Source organism: Zootoca vivipara, chromosome 1 (genome assembly GCF_963506605.1).
Source record: "Zootoca vivipara chromosome 1, rZooViv1.1, whole genome shotgun sequence".
In the NCBI taxonomy this organism is placed as follows: Eukaryota; Metazoa; Chordata; class Lepidosauria; order Squamata; family Lacertidae; genus Zootoca; species Zootoca vivipara.
The window spans coordinates 8,120,898-8,148,089 of record NC_083276.1 but is presented as its reverse complement, the minus strand read 5'-3'; the positions used below and the strand labels follow the sequence as shown (position 1 = coordinate 8,148,089).

The 27,192-nt window shown below is 48.3% G+C and overlaps 1 protein-coding gene and 1 long non-coding RNA gene across 3 annotated transcripts; one reads left to right on the top strand and one right to left on the bottom strand.

Moving 5' to 3' along the window:
• Positions 1 to 1,004: 1,004 nt before the first annotated feature.
• LOC118079730 (uncharacterized) lies at positions 1,005 to 13,088 on the bottom strand. Its single transcript, XR_004691884.2, has 6 exons — positions 12,976 to 13,088; positions 7,371 to 7,569; positions 4,719 to 5,777; positions 3,021 to 3,138; positions 2,718 to 2,921; positions 1,005 to 1,392 (listed from the first exon to the last, which is right to left on the bottom strand). It is a non-coding gene; the product is annotated as an uncharacterized LOC118079730 (long non-coding RNA).
• Positions 13,089 to 13,301: 213 nt separating this feature from the next.
• On the top strand, positions 13,302 to 23,837 carry SIX1 (SIX homeobox 1). Of its 2 annotated transcripts, none has more exons than XM_035104207.2 (2): positions 13,302 to 14,467; positions 22,089 to 23,837. In XM_035104207.2, exons 1-2 carry the CDS (start codon positions 13,967 to 13,969, stop codon positions 22,440 to 22,442), a joined length of 855 nt encoding a protein of 284 aa, XP_034960098.2. In that variant the 5' UTR covers positions 13,302 to 13,966; the 3' UTR covers positions 22,443 to 23,837. The 2 variants fall into 2 exon arrangements, with proteins under 2 accessions (XP_034960098.2, XP_034960089.1); XM_035104198.2 differs by having other exon boundaries at positions 13,310 to 14,526.
• The last annotated feature ends 3,355 nt before the right edge of the window (positions 23,838 to 27,192 follow it).

Sequence of the window (27,192 nt, the reverse complement as noted above, 5' to 3'; positions counted from 1 at the left end):
CTGTAAATCATTTTGACAAATAAATGTTTAAAGAAGACCAAAGTAAAAGACATAATAGTAACACTAGTACTTATTGCTGAAACTCTTTTGATTTTTATGTATTTATTACTTGCCTTGCATGGGGCTAACTGTGTATGGTACAGTTTGGCATGCTATGAAACCCCACAGATACTGAATCGACATCATAATAGGTATGATTCCTTATCATTTTTTAAAAAATATCTGATGTGAGTCCCCAATGCATGGTTTTTACAATGAAAGTGTGGGATCTGAACACTCCTTTTTATATGCTTGGCAGGGGGTTGGGAGTGGATGGCCCTTGTGGTCTCTTCCAACTCTATGATTCTATATATGTAAGAGAACAAAAATAAATAAAAACTTCTGTAGTAACTTGATCCAAGGACGGGGGTGGATATACGTCTAACAAATAAATAAGAAATATTAAGAAATCATTGTGACGCGTGGTTTCGAGTGCAGAAACCTCTTGGGCCACCACTGGCATAGGCACTCTGCACATGCTCAGTCCTAATAAAAGACCTTCACAATTTTCTGGGGTCAAATAATGGGATTATTCTATTGCAGATTCTATTCTAAGGTTTGTATGAACTGGTTTATATATATATATATAACATTATTTCGCAAACCATTTAGAAGTCTGTTTTGACCTTAAGTGATTTGTAAACATCATAATCATAATCAGCCTTTGTTGGTTCTGGCTAGAATAAATCCTTAGTCCTTTCCAAGTGATCTGTTTGTTAGTAAACAGAGACAGCAGCCCAATATTATAAAACTGGAAACTTAGCTCAAGTGGGAGGCAGAATTCCGAATACCGAACAGATGGAGAGGGAGCGTTGCAGGAAGAAATGGAAGAAGGGAGAAAATCTGCTTTGTTCTGTTGATTAAATAAACAGCTTAGACTAACAACAAACAGTTTCTGGCTATCCCAAGACTTTGTCGCTCCCCTCCCCCAACCCCCAAGTCCCCACATCTTGAAGCAATCAGCAGCTGAAAAGAGACTCGTCCCCCTGGCATCTCAGGTTAAAGAAGGAGGTCCAGGAAAATGTGGTAGAGCCATTACACGAAACCTGAGATGCGTTCATCGGGGACTCCAATTGCCATCGCATTAGGATTGATTGGAGACCAGCAGTACCGTAATGACCCGGAAAGAGGGGCACCCGGCGATTGTTCTTTCGCGTCTCCCGCTCTCCGCCTCTAGCTTATTCCTCCTTATTCTCCCTCTTCCTTTTCCAAGCCGAGAGGTTTATGTTACCGAGAGCGGCTCTCTTCTTTTCTTGTTGTGCAAATTGTGCTTGAGGAAAGTAGAAAAGATCCGTACAACCCACTTACTATGCCAAGGGGGTTGCCGCCGGGTTTGGAATTCTTTTCAGAGTTCTATGGGAAAATTATAGTGGAGAAAATATAAATTAAAGGGGTTGGGGGGTTGGAATGAAGACTTTAGGTAGGCTTTTAAAAAAACACAAAGGGGATTGCTATTTTAATTAAGCCTCTGTTGAGATTTCCTACTGGTGGGGTGAGGCTCTGAACTGCGTGGAAACTTAGCCGAGACGCAGTGCAATCCTATACCTGCCTACTCAGAAGCAAGCCCTGTTGAACTCACTGGGACTTACTTCCAGGCAATAAATACAGGATTGCTGTCTCAGGTGACAAGTTTTCGGCTTCTTTCTTGCTGCGAAGTCGGAGAGGGGCCCCGATTCGGAAACGCACGGACTTGGAGGCGAACCCTATTACTTTCAATGGCAATTTACTTCCAGGTAAACGAATTTGGCATACGGGATGCGAGAGTGAAGTCGCTTTTTTTAAAAAAAGAAGAAGTAGGATACGATCCAGGCAAAATTTAGAGTCTCCTTTAAATTTGCAACGCAGTCCCGAGTGTTTCCATTTAGAAATCCCATTGAGTTCAATGGAGCTTTGCCTCCAGATAAGCGTGGATTGCAGCAGCAAGCGCATGTTTACAACCCCTGCACTCCTTGGCAGGCTTTCCTAGGAAGAGCGCGCTCCACGGGCTCTTAAAATTGGGTTTACTTTTGAGTAAGCACGTATAGGAGGAGATCGGGCTGGGTATTCCCTCCAGTTCAAATGAGTTTTTCTCCGAAAAACCCACCTACCGGTAACTCGATGGGGCTCCTTCTCCCACCGCAAGCTAATTGAGCACTGAAACCGAGCAACCTGCCCTGTGCGTGTCTACTCGGAAGTAAGCCCCACTTGGTGGGGGAAATCACTCCCAGTGTGTGTGTGGGGGGGATTTACTTCCAAAGATGCCTTGGATGCCGCGCGGGACCAGAGGCGCGATCCACACGCTCTTTGCGACTCGCCGCCTGGAATAACATCTCCGCTTCTTCGTGGGCAAGTCGGAACGGAATGGTGGATTAATTCGAAGCAGAGTTCTTTTTAAAAAAAGCGGAGTCACACAAAATTTGGTGATTTTGTGTATCTACCTATTTGAAACTGTACATTTATGTTACAATACGGCCGTTTTAATTCCCCTTCCTCCTCCAATGACCTAATTACGAAAGTTTGAAGGAGAAGAAGTGGTATGTTTTAGAAGCGGAGCAGGAGGGGGGAATCGGAGGAGAGAGAGAGAGAGAGAGAGGAAAGTCTGCTGTGCGCTTTGCGCCAAAACAAACCGGCCCCGCCTGGTCTGGCTTTAACTGCAGCTCACTGGATAATGAACTCCATCTTTCCAAAGCGAACTTAACTGTTTATTTAGTGTCACCCCGCATTACCATCACTGGCACTTTCCTCTGAACAGAAGGAGCTGGAGGCTTTTTCTCCTCCAAAAAGGAAATTCTTTTTAGCTTAGACAGACTTCAGCATCCAGGATGTACATTAGTGGCGCAGGAGGAGGAGGAGGCGGGAGCGCTGGTGCTGCCCTTGGCTGATTTTCACGACGATTTAAACCTCTGAAAGAAAGAGAGAGGAGGAATAAGGTGGGCGGAGGACGGAAATCGCGGCCGGGGGGGGGGGGAAGCAACGGGTGGGGAAGGCACGTGCACTATTACCTGGGCTACAAGTCTCCGCGTCCCCGTTTTCTGGAGCTCGTCTCCAGCCTCCCTTTGATCTGGACTGGCTCCTGTTTTCACTCCGGTTCCGGCAGGCAGAGGACGCGCGGATCCAGCCCTGTTTAAGCACATTCCTTGAAACTGGCGGGGGAGCGAGCATATTTATTTGACTGTGAGGAATAACACCCCCCCCCACTGTGTTCAATGGGGCTGAACTTTTCCCTGGTAAGCGCGACTTAATTTTACAGACTGGAATGTGCGCGCGTGTAGACCTCGCCCCCCTGGAAATCAATGAGAATATATCGACATTTTGCAGGGAAAATGAAGCCCCCCCCTAATATATACACTTCCGAGAGAGAGCGAGAGCGATATGGCTGGATCGTGCCCTGGTTCCTGTGCACGGAAGTAAAACAAGATTTCAGTGGGAGGGGAGCGATTCCAAAAGGAAACGTTTTTAGGTTTAGGGATGTAAAAGAGATTGGAAGGGAAATCACACGATCACTTATAACCCATGTAGGGGGACAACACGTTTTAATGGCTATAGACAGGAGCGGACTTCTGTATGCAACATGACCTTAATCGTGGGGCCCGCTGCTTCTTTGAGAGTTCGTGGGAACCCTCTTCAATGGCAGCCTTGCATGTTTCTCAGGGGTGTGTGTGTGTGTGTGTGTGAGAGAGAGAGAGAGAGAGAGAGAGAGAGAGATGGGTAGTGACACCAAAATTAAGTCCCCCTTTCATCAGGGAAGCTGGTTCATTGCTGCTTTCCGAAGGCACAGAATCTTATAGAATCACAGAATTGTAGAGCTGGAAGGGGTGCAGAGGGTCATCTAGTCTAACCCCTAATCGAACGCGGCTTGCACCTCCTCTGCAGGATGCCAGGCGCCACCATGGGGCGAGATGGGGGCCGGTGGGGAGAGAGAGGTGTCTACCCCAGCCGGCGAAGCAAACCCACAGGGCTTCGTATTTCAGGGCATTTAAGCCCCAGCCCCTCCCACCTGGCTGTCTGAGGACTGACTGGCTCCCTTCCCAAGTCAGCCTGCTTAGGATCGGACTTGGAGGGCAGTAGGTGCCCAGTTCGATCCCCGGCGGCATCTCCTGCCTGAAGCCTGACGAGCCGCTGCCAATCAGTGTGGATTGGTCCCCTTTGGTCAGTATTGTCTGATTCAGTATATAAGGCAGTTGAAATTCCTGCGTTGCAGGGTTGGACTAGATGACCCTCGGGTCCCTTCCAACAATTCTTTGATGTTCCATACTGACTTTCCAGCCGGGAGACTGGCTACTTTTAAACATCCCGTTTAAAAAGGTTGCAGTCCTGAGTTCTGGCAAGAGGAAGTCCCCTTGGAACAGGGGTTGGGCTTTTGCTGTAGGGGCCGCTCCCGCTTCATTTTAAAAACCCGAAATGTTCGCTGTTGCCTGGGATTTATGCGAAAACCCTCAGGGGCTTTTCTTCCCACTGGCTACCGGGGAAAGCACCTCAGTGAAGCGGTGGTGGTGGTAACAGATTTTGGAAGCCTCTCGAGTTCAGCCCTCACCTCTGCCACGAACTCGGGATGAGTCCTCGGGCAAGTAACTTAACCTGCCTTCAGACGTCACAGCTAAGGAGAACCGGCAAGCGGGGCAGTACTTTCCCCCCGCCGCCCCAAAATTTTATTCAAGTTGGCACCCCTAGGCGCTGACATCTGGCTTGTTCTGCCTTACCGGTTAGTATAAGTGGCGACGAGGGAGCCTTCCTTCTGTATCCCAGAGTGCGTGGCAGCCGGTGCTCCTGAAGGCTCCCGCACTTCGTTCAGACGTTCGTTCCTGAACACGTGTCTGAACAGGAGGACTGCAACCAGAGCAGCCGCTCATTTCCTGCCTTTGCGCCGCTGAAACACATACAGGGGGGCACAACCATTCATCCACTCTCACACACATATATTTCCTATCATCTTAGAGTTGGGAGGGACACCAAGGGTCATCTAGTCCAACCCCCTGCAATGCAGGGATTTATTGCATTTATTAATTATCTTTATAGCCCATCATTTTCTTCAAGGAGCTCAAGGTGGCGTGGGTGGTTCGTTCCCCTCCTCATTTAATCCCCACAACAACACTGTGTGGTAGGTTAGGCTGAGAGGCAGAGGCTGGCACAAGCTCAGCTGCATGGAAGAGTGGGATAGGAAACCTGATTTCTCCCAGGTCCTAGTCCTACTTGTACACGCCCTGGCTTTCTGGAAGAAACCTATCCTCTCCCATGAGCTGTTTCCTTGTGGTTTGACTGCAAAACGCGACGCGCGGAATGCGTGGGGATGGCGTTACGGCGGGGAGTTTTGGGAAGAGCTGAAAACGCGCATCTTTCACTACAAGGCCGTGGAGCCTGTGGACCTTCAGATGTTGTTAGCCTCCACTTCTCCCCGTCCTCTCTGACCAGCCGGGCCTGATACGGCGCTGCGGTCCACAAACATCTGGAGGAGCCACCGCGGGCTTCTTGGCTTCCTGGCGACGCTCCCCTCTTTCCTGGGCTCCTCCAGAGCTCGCAGGGTGACTCCCGCTTTGTTTTCACAGGTGTCTGGAGGGCAGCGATGGCCAACCAGTCCCTCGAGCCTCCTTCGGGGTTTTTCTTCCTCTCGCTCCTTTCAGACGCCTTTTTTCACGAAACGCTTTTCAGCAATGGCGCGGTGGACGCGTCTCCAAAATAGCGCCCCTCTTCTCTTTCAGTGGTTTTGATTTTTCAGGGGAGGAGGAAGCGCAGAGAGGGAGGAAAGCAGGAAAAAGAGAGAGCTAAAGGGGTTGTGAGAGAGAGAAGACAAGTCCTTTATTGTTTAGAAATAAGCCAAGCCACCGCACCCCTCCTTTCTTTCCTTCTTTTTTTCTCTCGCTCCCTCCCTACGTCTCTCTCTCGCTCTCTTTCCTCTGCGCTTAGCAGCTCAGAGAGGGTGAGATCCGGTATCACGTTGCAGATTCCCACTAAAGATAACGAAATGTGATCTATTTTTCAGAGCGGCAAGTGGATGGGAACGGAGCCGTCCACGACAGAAAACTCATTTGCTAATGGGCTCGGTTTTGGGTTTCCTTCGCGTCTCCAGGGTCGGAAATCGCTGGAGTTTTGGGTTACTGGCCGCACTTATAACTGGCCGCATTCTGCAAATCCTTTTTTCTGCTTTAATTAATTAAGAAGCAGCGCCGATCATTCCCCAGAAACCAGCCTGCCCTGGGCTCTTTCCCTCAGGCCGCGCACCAATAAGGTCTTGTTTACGTTCTGCATTTGGAAGAAACCAGGCCCGAAAGGTGGGCAAATTTCTCGCCAGCCTCTTCCACCCCCACCCCCCAACTCCGCCCAAACCACAGATGCGTGCCTTATACCCGTGGACAGTTCAATTTCACGCTGCAAATCGATTTTCGAGGGTAACAGGCTTCGGATTGTCCACAAAATTCTGCCACTTACGCCCCACGGAGGTTCCTGGGGTTTTTAAAAAAAATAAAAATAAAAATCTAGCGACCATTCATTAAGAAATTTACGCCCCATCCTGTGGATGTTTATTTATTTAGGAGAAAACTCCCCTGAATTCAACAGAGTTTGTCCTCCCTACGTGTGCTTAGTAGGGTCGACGTGTAAAATGTGTGTGTGTGTTTGTTTGTGTGTTTATATAGAACAGTCCTCTGTTCACAAACTGGGTACACTGGGTTGAAATTGGGCTTAGCATCATCTGACGAGGAGACTAAGGATGCAGCCCTGACCTGTACTTACCTGAGGGAAATAAACTCAATGCGACTTCTGATTAGAAGGGGGTTATTGTGCCACACTTACCTGAGAGTAAATGTCCCAGTTCACACAGTGGCTAAGCATGTATAGGATTGAACTGTCAGGCAGAAGCCTTTAAATGGGGCGGTAATATCAATAGATTTTTGGGGCATGTAAACTGTCTTAATATAGCACAAGTAGAAGCTGTTTTGTGCAATAACTTAAGGTGTTGAACACGCACACAAACAGCTGCCAAGTAGTGTCTGTCGCTTAAAATATTTATATTTTATATGGAACTTTGTATATTTCATAAGCACTCCAGCCTATTACACCTAAACTAGCTTGTCTGGTGTGATCTTAATGACACTTGCATTTCAGGGGGAAATTGCTCACTATGTTCGTGGCAGAAAACAATTCCTGCCAGTCGGATTTACTTCCAAGTAAACATGCTTAGAATCCGAGGCTCTCCTTTATTTGTTGTTTTTTTTAATCAGACTTTCCCATTAATCATGCACTGTGATAGGAGCACTGGTCCTGACTCGGCGGGGCTTAGGCTACTACTTCTGCGGAGACGTGCAGAGGTGTGGATGGTTTCCTGCCTCTCTGCCTCCTCTTCAGGCGTTTAGACTTACCTTTGAGGAGAACAAGAGAGCAGCAGGGAGCGGGACCACGCCGAATAGGCGCGGACTTCCACGCGGAGGCTCGCTCCTTTCAGACGTTTGCGTCGTACACGTGGACGCCAGCGAGGGGGTCTAGTCGGCGCGCGCGCGCATTCTCCTTAGCAGCGCATAGAAACGCTGTTTTTGTAAACAGGCTCCGCGGAAAATGCGCCTGCGGAATAATAAAACAACAGTCGGGTGACCCGACGTTTCAAATGATTATTTATAGCAAATTCTTTTCTCTGAAAAGGCTCAATGAAAAACAACAGCGCCGCAAAGGTTTTTCTCCAAACCACCCACCGGGAGGGACGTCAGGGCGATGCGCTTCTCATATCCGCCTTTTTTGCGGTCTGATTTGGAGAAGTGAAAGGGACTGGTTTTTATAAAACATAGCAAGTGATGATGACCGTCCGCAGTTAGCTCTCGGGTGCAGGACTCCAAGCATCAGGTTAGAGAGCCCCTTGTGGCGCAGGAAAGCTCTTGGTCTCTACGTTCCCTTGTTTATAAAAGCGAATTATTTAATCTCCGCATTCGGAAACAAATATAACTTTTTGTGGCTCGTCGGCGATTGCAGCAGAAACAGAATGATTTGCAATAGAAATGAGACTTAACTGAGCGCAAAACGACATTGAAATTGTTTACTCGCAAGGAACACCGCTCTTGCGTCCTGAACGAGTTAGGCGAAAATCAGCCCGGAAAGAAACCAAAAAGCTGACTTTAAACTGCCAAGTATTCTCTGCAGAGCCGGATACAAATGTTTTGGGGATGTGGGTGTAAGTGTTGGAGGGTTATCCACAAACACACAACACACACAGAGGGAGGGGGGGGGGTTTAATCCAGAGCGCTGTTCGTAGCCGACTGCAGCTAGATAGCTTGTGGGCTCTGCTGATATATTTATATTCGGTCCTTTAAAGAGAATCCTCATCTCGTCCAGTGCGGAGCTACAGAATGATAAATCCCGTGTTTGCTTCTCAGACGTTTGAAAAGGATCCCAGGGGAGGGAAGCGGGTTGAGGGGGTTGGTGGCAGCAGACAAATAGCTGTCAGGCCGGAGAGAGAGTTATCTCCACCAATTTGGTTCAGATCTGTCTTTCGCCTCGCCCGCCGGTCCTGCAGGTATAATCTGTCAGACCTTTGGCCTTTTTTTTTTTTAAGAAGCCGTTTAAAAAAAAAACAAATCCCTCCTGTCCTTATTTTTAAAGCATTAGCCGCGGTAAACATCCATTTAGCAAACACCTCTTTGAGAGAGGCATTTTTTTCCGGGGTGGGGGAAGCTTTCCAACCTCTCTCTGCTAAAAGGAGGGGAAAAATATTTTGCGCATCTGTTATAGACTTTGGGGTATGTTGGGGCATATAATTTTGTGTGTGTGGAGAGAGAGAGAGAGAGAGAGAGAGAGAGAGAGAGAGAGAGAGAGAGAGAGAGAGAGAGAGAGAGAGAGAGAGAGAGAGAGAGAGAGAGAGAGAGAGAGAGGCCTTTCTAAAGAGTCCCGTTCCGGTCCCCACGCAGCTGCCTTGTCAATAAGAAGTCCGTTCCAAGTGGAGACATTTTTTTGCTGGCAGGACATTCACTGCAGCAGCTTCTCTGAAGGCATCACGAGGACCAAAATAAAGTGGGGGGAAAGTACCAGACACGCGGGCAGCGCCCTCAGATCGGGTGGGACAATTAGTTGCACCGGCCGACGGGAGGGGAGATAGAGATTGTCTCTCTATATGCATATTATATCCACATAAAGTGGTGTAATGGTGCCAACTTGAATAAAAAAATGGGGGGGGGGCGCTGATCACAAGACACATACACCATTTGACTGGCAATGTCCATCAACTTGTAGGGAGCTGGCCCCCTCAAAATATTTTATTGGGGAGAGAAGGGCCATCTGCCCCTAAGTGGTGGCTCCTACCTACGCAGTGGCGCTTTCAGAGAAAGATGGGGGGGCGGGCCAGAAGTCCTCCAAAGCCCCGTTTTTCAGACTGAGCAGGAGGGGTCCCACATCTTGAAGTCGTCGAAAAGAGAAAGATCCGCCCCAATACTCACCTAATGCCTTTAAGTCCATATGGCATAGCTGCCAAGTTCTCCCTTTTTTTAAGGGAAATTCCCTTATGCTGAATAGGCTTCCTCGCGAGAAAAGGGAAAACTTGGCAGCTATGCCATATGGTCTTAAATTACTTAACTGTCTGTGACCAGTGCGTGATGCACCGCCACGGCGCTTGGGCCTGCCTTTTCTCTGGCTTTAAGGGCACTTTCTGCAAGATCCAGAAAGATGAGAAGAACCGGATTCAATTTAGCCCTAAACGAATAGGCTTCTCGAATGTGCAAAAGAGAATCCGGCCCCGTTTTCAGACCTGACGGTCAAAAGGCAGGACGCGAAGGTGTCTCTTCCTTGTAGCTTCACAATACCGAGGCACAGAGCAGACAGACCAACGCAGAGGGGATGTTTGACCGGCGCAGCCGTTTTCGGGAACGAAGAGGATCCTATGCATTTACACGTAACAGGGACACGCAGAGAGGCGTGCAAACAGATCGAGGAGCAGTGGGCCTTCTTTCTGCGGACCCGAGTTAGGTCATTTTAAGGCTGTGGTGGAATTAAGGATCTTAGGCGCAACCGCTGTCTTTGGATGGCGAATGCGAGTTTCTTCAAAATGTGTCCTGGCAACGCTCTTGGCGGGGGCTCTTGATCATCCTGGACTTCTGCCCGCAAAGCCTCCCTCCGACAACCCCACTGCATGGATCCAGAGGCCGAGGTGGCAGACACAGCCAGGTGGTCACCATGGGCAATCTGGTCTTATGAAGCTGGTAACCAGAGCTTTTTGGGTCGGTGGGTCTGCGGACAGAGATTCCTTGCAGAAAAGCCTGGTGTATTTTAAATCTTCTTCCACTGTATTACTTATTGGTGAGCAGTTGTATACAAACGCTGCTGCCTGCATGCTTTCCCTTTTATTCCAGCGAGTAAAAGGGGGGGGAGAGAAAACGACGTAAAAGAAAAGAAAAACTGATAGCCTAGCATTCTGGATGTCACCCCCACGAATATCTCTGATCTAGGCAGGCTCTACAGGGGTCACAAGCCCCCCTACTGCGGGAGAGGGACAACCGGGCCTTCCTCAGCCGCCCCCTAACGTCTCACTTCACGGGGTTAGTTATAGTCACCGTCGCCGTGCGTGTGAATGTGGTCTCGCGTTCCCACTAGGAGCGACGTGGGCGAGCAACGCAACACGTGTACAGATTCCAACCTCTACGACGTTCCGATGGAAGGAAGAGTCAGGATATATAAACATCAGCCCAACTAAGGACAAAAACCAAATCTCAGGTCTGACATTCACAAACCTAGTGAGCCGCGGATGAAAACCAATAGGTGTTTTCTTGAGCGCTAAAGTAAGCCTAATACTGGGATCCTATACATGCACCGGGGAGTTTTAAGTCCCAACCAGCATTCATAGGATTGCGCCTGAACGCTGAAGCTCAAACCACGCGGAAGCAAAAAAATAAAATAAAAGCGGGGCTGGGGAATCAATATACTGTACAAAGGGGGTATTGGGGGGGCGGTCGCTGGAACTACCGTATGCCCGCGAAGCATCCTAAGTAGTAAAAAGCGCGATACAAATGCTAAAGCATTATTATTACTCGAGGTTGGGGAAGCGTCGTAGCCCGGTGGCAGAGCATCTGCCTGAGACCCCCCCCACTCGAGACAATGGACAGCCGCCGCCAGACTGGATGCAGCAGTCAGTGGTCTGACTCGGCAAGAGAGCTCCCCACGTTCCTAGTTGGGAATACTGTAAATTGGACGGCTGACGTCTACCGGAGTTTGCTTCTAAATACAAAGGTGTGGGATCCAAATAGACGCGCGATTGGTTTTAGGGGTGTGGGGTGACCACCTGCCATGCTTAAGGACTCTTACTTCGAAACAAGTCCCCATTCTCCCTAGATTTGCTGCATCAACCCGACTAACACCGTTATCCCTATGAACGTGGGAACGTAGGGCAGTCTTATAGTGCGTCAGCAGGTTTTGGGGAGTCCAGGAGTCTCTCCCAGCCTTTCTTGGAGATGCACCCGCATGCAAGGCAGATGCTCTGACACTGAGCTGCGGTCCTTCTCCTAACCCAGCGGTACCCAACGCGGCGCCCTCCATAAATTGACGGTCTATAACTCCCGTTATCCATGACCACCGGACAAACTGAGGCAGGTGGGAGTTGTAGTTCAACAGCACCTGGAGAGCACCCCGTGGACTACCCCGGCGCTCATCGGCCTTCAGTCCCTCTGCAGTTGTTTTTGGCGGACCTCTGGGAGTCCTGCCTGACTAGATGCACCTCAAAAAGCATTCTCTCCTCACAAGCGCCGCTGTTGGTCACTTATCGCCTCCAAGATAAGTACAGCTCATAAAAAGGCTCTCCGTTTTGTCCTTTTTGGCAGCGCTGCTGCTGCGCTTATCTCACCCTCATTGTCCTTATCTCAAGCCCTGCCCTTGCTACTGACAATGGATTACCTTTGTTTGGAGAGACTCTAATTGTCTCTAATTGTTTGGAGAGACTCCCTTCCCCAAATCATCTTCCTCCTCCAGGAGGAACCTCCTAATTGCTTTTTGAACCAAAATGAGGATTAGCAGAATTCAAGGGAGGGCGCGGGTGGCTACGCGCAGTGCGGAAAATACGGTAAGGCAATTCTGACACCACCCCCAACACCGACTAGGGTTGCACCAGCTCCCCATAACATACTAAGTTGGTCGCGAGCCCCATGGAACTCAAGTGACAGCTGTTTCCGAGTCACCATCCAGCATAATAATCATTGGCGTTTTTACTAAGAGGACGAGCTCTCGACGGATGGGGGTCCACGTCCCTGATTAATATGCTGAGGACAGGAGCTTCATTAGGGGGGGGGGGACTGCATTTCAGTTCACTCGGAAATAACCTGCGCTCAGTTCAGCGCGCTTGACTTCCAGGACAGGATGCGCAATTACGCGGCGATCAGGTCAGATTGCAAGAGGGCCGGAGACGCTTACTCCAGAGTCATCTATTTGAGGCCGCGTTGGAAGGAGTGTTTCAGCCCGGTACCGTTCGTTCCAGAGCGGATCGCGGATTTTAAATAGGCCTACTCGTCTGCACAGGCGAAATATGTGCTGGTTCGATTCCAGTACCTATTACTTGACGTCGACAGGGTGGCCTTTCTATCACCTTACGTTCGGAGGCTGTGTTGACGGCAGGAGCATCGCTTTTCGTGATGTAATTGGAATACGCGCTCCCGCGCGCCCGCTCCTGGCATAATTCGAATTCCCACCAATTTGCACGCAGAGAGAGGCCTTCTGCAACACAATTCCTGGTGCCAGTCCAAAGGCATCGCTTTTAAGCTTAACCTCTTTGAATGCAAAATAGGAAAAAGAAAAAAAAAGTAATATACGCATTTCCGAGGAAGGTAGTGATTAATAAATGAATGAATGAAAGAATAAATAACAATAAGACGCCCCCCCTGCCTCCCTAGCCTCTTAAGACATAGTTATGGCGCTCCTTTCATTATTTATCGCGCGCCATAAGCTATTCATCAGGGGGCATTATTTATTCATTCTCAACATTAAGGTAATTAAATATGAGCTCACCGGGAATGAGCAGGTCTGAAAAAAAGGCGTGGGGGGACGACGAGACGACGACGAAGGGAGAGGAGGTTTGCTGGCTGGCTGGCTAGCTAGAGGAGAGATGGGCCCGCAGAGGAAGGGGGAGAGAGAACTGCTGGGTTGGGTACGGGTGGGTGTCTTTTTTTCTTCTAAAAAAAAAGAGAGAGTCTGCAATAATTGATTTGCACAGTGTTTAGTTCCCCTTAGGTGACACTTGAGAAGCAGCTCGAATTGCAGGGTCCTGACGTGTCTCCCCTCTGGAGGGAGGAGGAGGAGGAGGAGGAGGAGAGAGCGAGAGACCAAGAGCCGCCCTATCTGTCTCCTTCGCTTTTCTTCGCCACTCAGTCGGCCACTCGGCTGCAGCCAGAGCCACAGCGAAGCGGACCTTGCCAAGCCCCCGTCGCCAGCGCCCGCTCCCTCGCTCCCTCGCGCACCAACCAACCAGGCCGGAGCCTAGCCGAGCCGCGCCTTCCTTTGGCTGCTTTTTTCTGCTGCGTCCTGAGCGGCGCTCTCTCTCGCTCTCCCTCTCCCGGGCGCAGCTGCTGCTTTGCTGGACGCGCGTTCCTATAGGGCGCTGCAAACATCCAATCCAAGGGAGCCCGGAGGACGACGGGGCGGCTTTCAGCTTGGCTGCCGTCGGAGATCCCGACCCAAAAGTTTCCTGCGCCTGCAGCGACAGCGCCGGAGCATCCAGTTTCTTTGCGCCTCGCTTGCTGGGTTTTGTTAGGGACGCTTTTGCTCCCTGCTTGGATTCGCCAAGGGTCTTTTTGGAGTTTGCGCCTCGCGGCTGTTCCTGGGGGTGAGTCTCTGCGCGCCTCCCCTTCTTCTGCCTGTGTGGGGAGGGGGGCGGCGCCCAGCGCTGCTTTTTCCTCTCTCCCCGCACCCCACCACCCCGCCGGTCCTTCTGCCGGTTCCGGCCAGCTAAGCGAGTGCCGGGTGGCGGGCGCCCCGTCGGCGGCTCGGCGCCCCCGTCGCCATGTCCATGCTGCCGTCTTTCGGCTTCACGCAGGAGCAAGTGGCGTGCGTCTGCGAGGTGCTGCAGCAAGGCGGCAACTTGGAGAGGCTGGGCCGCTTCCTATGGTCGCTGCCCGCCTGCGACCACTTGCACAAGAACGAGAGCGTGCTGAAAGCCAAGGCGGTGGTGGCTTTCCACCGGGGCAACTTCCGCGAGCTGTACAAGATCCTCGAGAGCCACCAGTTCTCTCCGCACAACCACCCCAAGCTGCAGCAGCTGTGGCTCAAGGCCCACTACGTGGAAGCCGAGAAGCTGCGCGGCCGGCCGCTGGGCGCCGTGGGCAAGTACCGTGTGCGGAGGAAATTCCCCTTGCCCAGGACCATCTGGGACGGCGAGGAGACCAGCTACTGCTTCAAGGAGAAGTCCCGGGGCGTCCTGCGCGAGTGGTACGCCCACAACCCTTACCCCTCGCCCCGGGAGAAGAGGGAGCTGGCCGAAGCCACCGGCCTCACCACCACCCAGGTCAGCAACTGGTTCAAAAACCGCAGGCAGCGCGACCGAGCGGCGGAGGCGAAAGAGAGGTGGGTGCTGCTGTTTTGCAAGTCGGAGGAGCGGAGGGGGCGACCAAACTTTATCTGGGGTGTGGGTGTGTAAGAGAGACAGACAGAGAACAAGCCCAGCTAAACGCGCTGAGACTTGCACCCGAGTAAGCACGCGTAGGCTCCCGCTATCCGGAATTATCAATAAGATAAAGGTAAGGTAGGAGTCAGCCACAGGTAGGCACTTTTGCATCGCAGTCTTGTGCATGTCTATTCAGAAGTCAGTCTCGTTTGGATCTGTGGGGCCTTAAACCCCACCCCCCTCAAAGTATGTTGGATATATCGTTGGAGCCTAAATTTATGGTGAATTATATAGGAAATCTTAACTTTGGCTGGATGGTATCCTACACAGTATTCATTACCAACTATGCCAAATGATCATTCCTAGCGTTTATAATAACAGCAACAATGATATTATTTATACCCCCCACCCATCAGGCTGGGATTCCCCAGCCAATCTGGGTGGTGTACATATAAAAACTTCCTGATACAGTTTACCATCCCCACTGATTTTTAGGCTGCAATGGTATTACCTGGAATAATAATAATAATAATAATACCCTCTCCTAAAGGACTTACCTCTCAATAGACATGCCTAGGAGGAGGTTCCTAGTGACACAAGACAGGAATGTTAACCCTGCTTTACCTGGGAGTAACCCCATTGAGTTCAGTGAGATTGCTTCTGAGTGGACATGGTTACGATTGCATCTTGCCACCCGGACCGTGAAACTCGTTGGGCCTTCAGGGCTCAGGTGGGTCTGGATCATGTCCCTAGGGGCTCTTACTTGCTTCTGAAATCTCTGCACAGCCTACTGTGTCATGTTAAATACCTGTTAGTCAAGAGAGTACTAACAGGGACCCCATAGAAAGAGGGTGAAAGAGGGCCTTTTCAAAACCTACTCAACTCCTTCCCTTTTTCTTCCCTTGATTGTTGCTTCCAAACTTCTCCTTCCTCCTGTTATGTCCCGAGGGAGGAGAATGAAAATAATCACACCCTTTGTGGCATTTTCCTGATGTGGAGTTGTTACAGCTTCTGGCACAAATAGTCACTGCAGTCCTGCTTGGCCTGGGGGGGGGCGGTATGCAAATATATATATATATATACATGGTATGTATTGAAAGGACAAGTTAACTGGAAGGCCAATATTTCCAGAGTGGCAGCTGCACCAGCCTCTTGTAGGAAAAGCAAATCAGAGTATTTTGTCACCTTAAAAGACTACACATTTGACAGGGCAGAAACTTCTGTGGACTGAATCCCACTAACCAGACCAGCACATCCTGCAAAAGGTCCCCATTTGCACCTCTGTTCCCCATTTCCTTTCCTCTCCGAGGGCTAGTCCAGAGTTCCCTGTACTTGATAGAAGCTATCCTGATTCTTTTAGTGCCCAGTAATGTTTCCACTCTGCCCTTTAACCCCCTCTCTCCCCCCCCCGCCTCCATTTCCAGCAAAAGCCCCCTTCATATTAGATACATCTCCCGAGCTGCAGCAGGATGAGGCATATGAGCAAAGGAAATAAAAGTGACCAGGAATAACACCCCCCTCTTGTTTATGGTTCCGCTGGGTTTATTGTGGGGTCAGGAAGTCTCCAGACTGGAGTGTTGTGTCTCAGTTTGGCACTGTTTGAAAACCCAAACTAGCTCCCTGGTGTGTCTGCGAGCCACCACTTCCCTTTTGGAGTTGGTTTTTAAAAAAAATAAAAATAAAAATTTAAAGTACTGGAGGTCAAAGAGGTGAGAAGGGTGATAGGAGACTCGAGCTGCAAAGTCCTCTTCCGGCTTCCCCTAAGTCAGTCTGAGCAAAAAGTAGGTCTCAATGTTCTCGGCTTGGCTTACTCCTGAGTTAGTGTGCTCGGAGAAAGATGGTAGGAGTGTGCTTGTGATTTTTTTAAAAAAATATAAAATAGCCAGCAATAGGTTAGACAGGAGGTCAACTCAGCAAGCCCACATGCTTTTAGATATGCACACAAAGGCTGCAATCCTCAAAGTACTTTTATAATAATAATAACCAAGTTGAAAAGATAAATCATGGAATTAGGATGAACTCTAACCTCAGTTTCCCCCACAGATCAGCCTTGGGTTATAGTCCCTTACCTGGGAGTGAGCCCCATTGAATGCAGTGGGGCTTTACTTCCGAGTAAGCACGCATAGGTTTGATGGATCAGCCTCCAAAGCTCTCCCCCCCCCCCGCCCCATGCAGGAGGCTGTGGTCAGACTTTCCCCACTCCTAGCAGACCGCGAGGGGGTTAATCAAAGGAGCTGGAGGGGTGAGGTTATATAGGGAGTCGTTTATCTTCCTTGCAACCCCAGCCACACCCCGCTTAAATTGACGTACTTGACTTTAGGAAGGTTTACATGTGTTTAGGATTAGGGTGTCAGTCCCATTGATGACTCCCAGATCCTCCCCGCACAAAACTCGGCAGTAGGTGCAGAAATGGCCCCCTAGTATCACAATAATTCATGCATTATCCAAGTCAGGGGAACTTATTTCCACCCGGTTTTACGCTGCGGCGTAGGATGCCTGCCTCAAAGGCTGTTTTGTTTTATATAGTTTTTAGCAGCATCAAAATAACGGGGGGGGGAGGGGAAGGAGGGAATAAATCCGTGCCGCAAGAGGTCACAATCTAAATTGCCGAAGGATAACAACCCCCAAGCTTTCTCTCTCCCCCCCCCAATGCATTTAAAGAATCCCGGGAGCTGTAGTTTACCCCCGCAGAGCTACAATTCCCAGCACCCTTAAAATACAGTTCCCAGGATACTTTTGGCCGGACGCGCTTGCAATGCAAAGAAAAAGGTTGCAGAGCAATGGGGCTGAGTGATGGGAGTCCAACTTGGCGGCTGCTCTGTTGCGAAGTTGGGACGAATTGGGGCAGACTCTGGTTTCAGCTGCTGAGGTTGTTGTGTTTTTTTTAATTATTATTTGTTGCAAACCGGAGCCCGGAAGAGGGAGAGAGGGAGGGGAGGGAAACCGGAGATCTGTGAGACCCGGTTATCTCCTGTCCCGAGATTGGGCATAATGTTACTCTGCCGGTAACAAGTTAGTGCCTTGAGAGGGGAGGGAAAGGAAGGGGACGCGGAGACCCACCGCCCTTTCTGTCCATCAGATCTTGAATCCATGGGCGTGACTGACACACATACACACCTGCCTCTTGTTAGTTTGCCTTCTTTACTGGCTGGAGGGGGGGGGGTAAATGATGCCCACCCCCAAAGTAAATGTGCATTGGTTAGAGATGGGTCATTTGGCACAAACAGCGCGCGCAGAGAGAGTTGTTCCAAGCCTGCTGTTGGTCCGGCTTCGCTCTGGAACTAGGTGGTGATTATCATAATAATAATTATATTTGTACCACGCCCATCTGACTCGGTTGCCCCAGCCACTCTGGGCAATTTTTATTATATAAAAACATAATAACGTATATGAAAACGTCACTTTCCTCAGATTTTTCTGGACTCGCATTCAATTAAACTAACTAACTAACTCACTCACTCACTAACTGGTGCCTATAGGAGAAGCTCCACCCATTAAGAGTTCATGATATAATAAATACATATACAGCAATAATATAAGTAAGGAGCCGCCTTGATCTTTACCTGCTCTACCTCATTTTTTTTAGGGTTAGAGTTTTTTTTCTGTGCCCAGAGAAGAAGCTACGTCCACTTCCTTGCCTACTGGTCAATTGTTGGGACAACTCCCCCCTCCCCGGATTCTGATTAAATTTGGCATGGATCGGGGCATCTCCCCTCGAGTAAATGTCATTTTAACAGCACAGAAAGGTTTTAAAGGGAATAAAAACCAAGCATCCGATTCATGCGTTTGGGAGTTAGCCCGAGGGGACTCCGAGGTTTGGGTAAACAGAGGGGATCTCTGCAGGCGCGCCCGACCTCTTCTTTTCCTGGGAAGGCGTAACGTGTGAATGTAGGCTAGAAAGCTGGAGGGATACTTTCACAACAACAACAACAACAACAACAACAACAACAACAACAGACACTAGTTTAATAGCTTTCGTTGCAATAAATAAATTAGCCTAAATCTTTCGGTATTTACACTTTGACAAATACTTTTTTGACACCTGATGTTGCAAAAACTCCTTTGACCTCCCATCTTTTTCTCGCTCTGTTTGTGCACGCTTGTGAATATTGTGGGGAGGGAAGAGCAACAATTTTATTTATTTATTTTCAAAAAGCCGAATTGACCCTTGTGGCTCGGTTTGGGTTCCCGGGGAAAGGCCCAAACCGGTTTAACGCGTCGCTTGCGAAACTGCCTTGAAATGGGTTTTTGTTTTTTTCTGCGGCTGTTTGCCCCGCATCATGAGCATTCCAGAGTTGAAAGCCCCGTTTTCCAAAAGAGCGAAGGTCCTCGGCGATTATTTATTATTTTTAGCTTCCATCCTAAACATTTAGAGGGTTGTCCTGCTGGAAACGGCTGTGCAGAGAGACACAGCTTTTCCAAAAGCATTTTATTTTTTGACGCCGCGACGTGGACGCGCCGACTAGACCCGTCTCTCCTTCACCTAAACTAACACTGACATCAGTTCGGCTGAGATGTTCCGGCTGCAGCTGTCTAAATAGGAGGCCAAAACGTGGCAGCTGCAGCGATGAAGCCATTATTAAAATATGAACCACTCTTCAGAGGATTGTAAAACGCACACATGCGCGCGCGCACACACCATTATTTGGGGTTTCTTCCTCCACCCGAGGCCGTGGGCACGATCCGCACTAAGAAAACTCTCTGGAGATCCCCTGATTTCTGCGGGAGAGATTCACTCCATACTCATTGCAATCTTCACCCACTGGATTCAACGGGATTTACTTCTGAGTAGACGTGGCTAGCTAGGATTGAGCTTCTGGTCTGCCTACCTCTGTATATATCTTTCCGTGAGCTCTTGGTCGTGTGAATGCAAGGGGTGTGTGCGCGCGCGCCTGTCTGCTCACTGCTCACTTAAATTCTAATTTCTCACACCCTTGTTTTTACCCATCCGGTAGGGTAAAAACCTTTTCTTGGCTGTAAATACAAACCGTTCAATCCCGATCCACTCTGTTTCCTAATCCGGATTAACTAATGCCCTGAGATTCCACTCTCCTAATAACGGAAATTGATTTGCAATTCTCACTGCAGCCATAAACATCGACTGTAAGAGAGGGAGCAATTTATAATTCACAGATTGTGTGACTGTGTGATACCCAAAGTATGTTGAGAGCCACCGAGAATACGACTTGCCTTCAAGCAAATGTATTTAGGGGCTCAGCTGTGTGCCCCTCAGCCTGAAATCAGCGGGACTCTTTACTCCGATTTTTAAACACCCTGTTTGAAATTCAGTCCCATGGATTATTATTATTTTTTACAACATGTTGATAACCGGGATTTTGCACCCGATTCCCCATCATGCACCCTGCGTGGAAGCAGAAACCACCGGCAAGCTTCAGTGGCGAGTGACTATCTGGGGTTCAGAAAGGCTGCATGATAAACGCCCGCCCCCCCATGCCAATTTTTGTCTGGCCGTTCTACTCCGCCTGAGACTCGCGTGTTTGACCTAGGTTGTGTGAATGCACACTTGCCTTAGGCGCGATCGCTTGTTCCTCGCAGAGAGCGGCAGAGTTTCGACTCGAGCGAAAGTCGATGTTAAGGGGACCCGCGCAGAAAGAAGGGAGGCGCAGGAAAGTCGCGTTTTAAGTTGCCACCCCATCTCAACGGAGCTGCCCGCAGGAGGGAAGTCTCCGTGCGCTGTACTCGCCGCGGGTATTTCTTTACTTCCAAGCAAAGCTCCTCCGCTAGATCATCTCAAAGAGGGCAATAGATGCAGCTTTACCAGGAGTGAAACAACAGATTTTTCTGGTGCTTAGACCGGATAGAAATGTGCGCTATATATAAAACTGCAGTTATTACCTCCCCTTGTTTTGCAACGAAGCCACAATTGCTACGGGCGACGGACACAGCTTTCGCTTCTTCCAGAGTGCAAGGAAAGGGTTGCGAGTTTGCATTTATGTAGAGGCGACCGTGTTCTGCTGCCTCCATTGCAGACGATCCGGGCATTGCCTGCTTGTCTGTATCAGCCTACCACTCAGGAGCGATTCGTGTTTTTTCCTTTTCCTTTTCTGTGTATGCAGGGAGGGGCCGGGTTGGGGAGAGAAACAGTACCCTAACTCAAAGACAAAATTATATATATTTTATAGGGAAGGGGACAACTTCCACTCTTTCTGGCTAAGTTCCAACAAGTTAAGAAATCCTGATTCTAGCATTCACTCCTTGGGAACAAAATGCTTTTTGCTTCTGGAGGGTGAGTGGGGGAGATTTATTACAGAAAATGTTAGGAGCTCAGGACAGTATTGTCCATCCTCTGAGCTAATGTGAAATACTTGCAGCCTTGATCCTAAGGGTGTCTTCTTTTAGGGTTCTATGTGTGGTTTTTAAAAAAAACCCTTTCTTTGAAGTTATTTAGGGCATGAGCCAGCTAACTATTAAAGCAGTTGCTTTTCTCAACTCTCCCTCCATTGATAATCCACTGATAATCCAGTCTTAGTGTCTTTTTTTCACATTTGTAAAAAAAAAGGTTTGCTTTTAAAAAAGGGCCAAGCATACTTAATTTACAATAGCCTTTAGGCTGCCTTGAAGGGCAAAACGCTGTGGAGGTGGCTTGCAAGATAAAATGAGAATAAATTGTGTGTTTTCCTCAACTGATTTCAAAACACGACAAAACAGAAATTTCTGGACATTTCCCTCACATTTTCTCTGACTTCTGTTCCTACACTGTTCTACTCTTGATTGTACAACATTCTCCTTTGGAAGTGAGTCCCATTAATCTCAATCTTTTTTTAAGATATAAAGGGGTTATTTAACCTGATCAAAGGACTGCCTTGATACTCAAGACAAATATCTGACTTTCCCCCAGAAAACAAAAGTCAACAAATTTTCAGTTTTTGCCCTTCTAACACTGAGCATTCATGGAAGTTAGGTCTACTGATGATTTCAGCGGAACTTTCAAGGCAAAGTGTTCAACAGAGAAACCTTAAAAAGAAGGGGTCTTGTGCCCAGTTCCTTAGGCCCCATTGAACGCAGCAGGGTGGGCGCTTAATTCTGAATAGATGAGAGGTAGGATCTGGCCGTGCACCACGACCAACAGTTTCTATTGTTATTTATTCTATCCCTTGAAAATAAGCCTAGGGAAATTTCGACGCAATGTATATCTGCTGAGAAACTCCCATACTGAAATATGTAGCCCCCTAAACCTCCTTTTGCTATGTAGAATGGTTGTATAAATGGTGTTTCGCTGCATGACTGCATCCAGAGCTCTCCTCCCCACACACTGTGATTCCACTACGTGGCTTACTTGAGAGTAAGTAACCGTACCACCAGAGAGGCTTAATTCCAGCACCAGGACTTTAAAACAGCTGGTGGCTGGAGTAAGTGGCAGTGAACTTTCAGTAGAGTTTCCCCCTTGCGTAATTGCGTTTCTGCCAATTTAGGCTTCATTCCCTCCCCTCCCTTGGCCCTTGCTTTTGCAACCAGCTTGGTCTATGACCAGTTTTCTCATTTCTCTGCCTCTCTTTCCCAGGGAGAACACGGAGAACAACAACACTTCCACCAACAAACAGAACCAGCTGTCTCCCCTGGATGGGGCGAAGCCGCTCATGTCCAGCTCGGAAGAGGAGTTTTCGCCCCCACAGAGTCCGGATCAGAACTCAATACTCCTGCTCCAGGGCAGCCTCAGCCATGCCAGAAACTCCACCTATTCCTTGACGGGGTTGTCTGCCTCCCAGGCGAATCACGGCCTCCAAGCCCACCAGCACCAACTGCAAGACTCTCTCCTAGGCCCTCTCACCTCCAGCTTGGTGGACTTGGGTTCATAATCCGGAGAAACAGGGGTGGGGGTTTCTCCCACCGCCACCACCCAGTGGTTTGTAAATAAGGGGACATTGTCATGAATTATTTTTCCTTCCTGCTCCCACTGCCCAACCTACTCATCTTTTTTTGTTTTCCTGAGAGCTCACCTGGCGATTCTTAAGTGACTTCTAAAGATCTCTTCCGAAGCCCTTCTCTGACCCCAACAAAGGCCTTTCTGCACCTCTCATTTATCCAGCTCTCCTCCCGGCATCCTTGTCATTACCGTATGTCTTAGCGGAAGCCAAATAAAGATAGCACACACCCATTGGCGTACTATAAACAAAACAGCACACACACCCCAACACACACAACAGGCACACCCCTTTGCCCCCCTTTGCCCCCCTCCATTTGTGCCTCACATTTTGTCAGCTAGAATTACAAATGAATTCTTCTATTTAAACGATGGTGGGCACCACCCAGCAAAATCAAGCGTTTAAGTTTTTAAATATGAGTGTTGAGCTTGATATAAAGTGCTTGGTTTTTTTGGATGGATCTTGTCTGTTCCCTTTCCTGTATAATAGGGGGCGCGCAATATTTTACGCAGGAACTGGGAAGTGTCTTTGCTCGGAAGTTAAGTCCTCCTAAGGTCAGTGGGACTGGCAGAACAATCCTGTGCATATTTACTCAGAAGTCATTTAAATGGGGCTTACACCCCCCACCCCCAGCCCCAGCCTGCGTAATTCTTCAGCCTTTACTTTCTAGTAAGTGTGTCTTGGACTGTCTCCATAGGCAGTAGTGAGGTGGTTGGCCTGGCTTTGAATTCTTAGGAAATATGAAAGCAGGGGGTGGGGTGGGAGGTGGGAAGAGGAGTAGCGTATCTTAAAACTTTTGTTTTGAAAGTTTGGAGATCTGGCGAGGGCAAATTAAGTTTACATTTTTCTTCTTGGTCAGATGTAGCGTTCTGAAAAAGATTTTGAAGTAGCTTAAAAACTAAAAAGATGATGATGATGATGCAGTATTAGGTGAAGAACTTAAGTGCCTATGTCTTAACGCAGATCGTGTGAGGCCTTTTTATGTTAGAGTAAATTTTAAGTGTGATGGTAAACACTCATGTCAGTCATTTTTACGTTTGTGGTGAATTTAGGCAATTAATCCATGTGACTCTTTTTTTTTAAAAAAAAACAAGAACAACACAAAAAACCAACAAAACACAGCGATGACAAAAATAGGAACAGTTTTACCCAGACATATATCTACCATAACCCACATTCTTTTTATAGGTTTTCTTTCTGTCTGTCTCAACTTTACCTCCTTCCCACCTCACCACCTAGTTTGGCTTGCAAAAATATACAGGGGGGGGAAAAATAAAAATCAAAGTGGCAACTTGATTTTTTGTTACCAATAGTAGCATGTGCTTTTTCTTTCCAGGTTTCTTGTACCCAAAGAAGTCTAAATTAAATCATGATAAGAAGACTGAAAACATTAAAGTCTAATATTTTTATTTGTTTATAAGTAGATTAGTAGGCAGCCTGTATCTTCACAAACACACCTTCCTTCCCTGCTAGTCTGTCAAGGCCTGAAGGTTACTACCAATACTGAAGTTGGGGTTTTAAATCTGTTTACTCCCCTTAGCCTTTCAGTGAAGGCCTTTGGGAGGGAGAGAAAAGTTGTTAAAACCCAATTCAAACCCGATTCTTTCTCCGAGGCAAATGGTCCTGTCCTCTATGTGGCTGTTGTCTTCAGGCTGTCCCCTCTCCCCCTTGCTTTAAAATAATTTATGGGCCCTGTGTTTAGAAAGCATTCATCGTTAGGAAGAATAAACATTCAATGGGAAGTGTGTGAAAAATTGAGAAGGCAGTTCAGCTAAGCACTTTCATCACGTCCCCACTGATCTCAGTGGGAGAGGGTGACCTGCCGGCTTGGATGGCACCCATTGAAACCAGTGGATCAATTAGCAGGAATGTAAGCATGTTTATTTCTGGAATAAGGCCTAGTGGGATCTACTCCCTAACAAATACGCTTTGATTTGCAGCCGGTGCTGTTCAAGCTTACTTAGAAATAAGGCTGTCCTTCTCTTCATGTTTACTCTGGAGGGTGGGAAGAAAGTATTCTGGAATAACTCTACAATTCTATGATTTTATACGGCAGACCCTCCAAGTGTCCCTATTTTCCAGGGACAGTCCTGCGCTTACAGAAGCCATCCCGGTTTCTGATTTGATTCTGGAATGTCCCGCTTTTCCTTTGGATGTCCCTATTTTCATTGTAGAAATGTCAGAACGTTTGGTGGAATGTCCCTATTTTCAACAGAGAAATGTCAGAGCGTGTGAAGTTATCCGACCCCCAAGCCATCTCAAGGCAGCCCTATATAGGGAAGTTTTTATATTTGTTGGAACCTACCCAGAGTGGCTGGGGAAACCCATTCAAGAGGGATGGGGCATAAACAGTAATTATTTATTATTATTATTATTATTATTATTATTATTATTATTATTATTAAAGGTAAAGGGACCCCTGATCATTAGGTCCAGTCGTGACCGACTCTGGGGTTGCGCGCTCATCTCGCATTATTGGCCGAGGGAGCCGGCGTACAGCTTCCAGGTCATGTGGCCAGCATGACAAAGCCATTTCTGGTGAACCAGAGCAGTGCACGGAAATGCCGTTTACCTTCCCGCTGTAGCGATACCTATTTATCTACTCGCATTTTGACGTTCTTTCGAACTGCTAGGTTGGCAGGAGCTGGGACCAAGCAACAGGAGCTCACCCCGTCACAGGGATTCGAACCGCCAACCTTCTGATCAGCAAGCCCTAGGCTCAGTGGTTTAACCCACAGTGCCACCTGGGTCCCGTTTATTATTATTATTATTATTATTATTATTATTATTATTATTATTACTACTATTAGTAAATAGAACATCCCTATTTTTATTGGAGAACTGTTGGAGGGTATTATACTGTGACATGTGCATCTAGCTAAAGACACAGTGGAGGAATCTGCAGTTCCACTGGATTTTAGTGGAGGTTTGGTCCCAATATAATTGTGCCTTGGAAGGTAGAAAACTGCCTTGTACTAAATGAGACTATTCGCCCATCTAGCTCAGGGTTTCCCACACTGACTGGGGGAGACTCTTCATGGTTTCAGGCAGGGCTAGTGCTCTCCCATCCCAGGGATGCCAAGAACTGCAGCTAGGATTTTAACATGCAAAGCAGACGCTCTACCTCTGAGCCATGGTCCTTCCTCCTATTTTGCTGGACTCTGTCCATGTGATTTGGCTCAGGTGTGGATGCTACCCCTAAATCTACATTGCCAATGTGCAAGTCCAGTTCGCAATGAATGAGTGAACTGCACAAAGCAATTTCAGTGGGGCACAGGTGACCTCCCCAAGCCATGGATTGTGGCCCAGGGAAGGCCAGGTTTTTTTTATAACAAACAAACAAACAAACAAACAAACAAACAAACAAACAAACGGCATGAAGACTGTCAGCATTTATGCCTCACCAAATGCAGAAGAGCATGCTTAAAGAGCCTCCTGTCCTTTAAGTGGGGGGAGTTTATGACTCAGGGAAATTAGACTTGTCCTCAAGTTGCTTTCTCAGAAGAGACTGAGCTGCCCTGATATTAATAACTCAATATTTGTTGGCGTTTTGCTTTTTTATAATGTGGAAGGTCTTAGAATCATAGAATTGTAGAGTTGGAAGAGACCACAAGGGCCATCCAGTCCAACCCCCTGCTGAGCAGGAAACACCATCAAAGCATTCTTGACATATGCCTGTCAAGCCTCTGCTTAAAGACCTCCAAAGAAGGAGACTCCACCACACTCCTTGGTAGCAAATTCCACTGCCGAACAGCTCTTACTGTCAGGAAGTTCTTCCTAATGTTTAGGTGGAATCTTCTTTTTTGAAGTTTGAATCCATTGCTCCGTGTCCGCTTCTCTGGAGCAGCAGAAAACAACCTTTCTCCCTCCTCTATATGACATCCTTTTATATATTTGAACATGGCTATCATATCACCACTATCATGTCTTTTCACCTCCGTATAGAGCTTTCAGAATGGCACAACCGGCATTTAAATCACCAATGTGGAGGTTGTTCGCCAGGTGATCCTAATGCTGTTGGGTGCAGTGGGACTTGCTTTGAAGCGAGCGAGTGAAGCTTCAGTCCCATTTTATTAAGCCCACAAACCCTGACTTGGGAGTAACTCCCACTGAACTCATTCAAACCTATCATGCAGTCCTCTGATGTCTACCCGGAAGTATCTCTTAAATGAATTCTATGACTCCCAACAAGGTTTGTTAAGTGGATTCTAGTTTTCACCCAGGAAGGATAATCCTGTTGCTGAGGACTTTTGGGAGCCTTTACTGAACCAAACTACCCAGGGCCGTCTTGAGCAGATCGCGCGCCCTGGTGCTGAGGGGCGGAGGTCGCTCCGCCGCCCGCCCCGCCCTTGCAGGGTGCAATTGGTTTCCGCGCGGCTTTGCCGCGCGGCGCCCTCCTTGCCAGGCCGGCACCCAGCTTACCAGCCCCGAGCCATGGTGCACTGCGCCACCGGGGGGCTACGACAAGCCGGCCCTGAAACTATCTGATCAACGCTCTCCATGTGGAAGAGGCAGAGGTGGAGTACTGTATATCTGTGTTTGTTTACATTTGTCAGTTTGCAAACTCAAATGTCCTACTCCACTCAGTGCATCTCATTACTACATAAGCCTGCAAGGGATTGCATCTCTATTCTTCTATTATTTAAATTCAGCCACTCTATTCCAAGCAGGAAGGTTTTATCCTGAGTAACTTGCTTAGAACAATCCTTTGCCTGATTTCTCAGAAGTAAATCTCTCTCTCTC

Excerpts from the sequence above, each read along its gene's own strand:
- SIX1 (XM_035104207.2), top strand. The coding sequence starts at position 13,967 with ATGTCCATGCTGCCGTCTTTCGGCTTCACGCAGGAGCAAGTGGCGTGC. Across the intron at positions 14,468-22,088 it reads CCGGCCTCACCACCACCCAG|GGAGAACACGGAGAACAACA; the intron begins GTCAGCAACTGG and ends TCTCTTTCCCAG.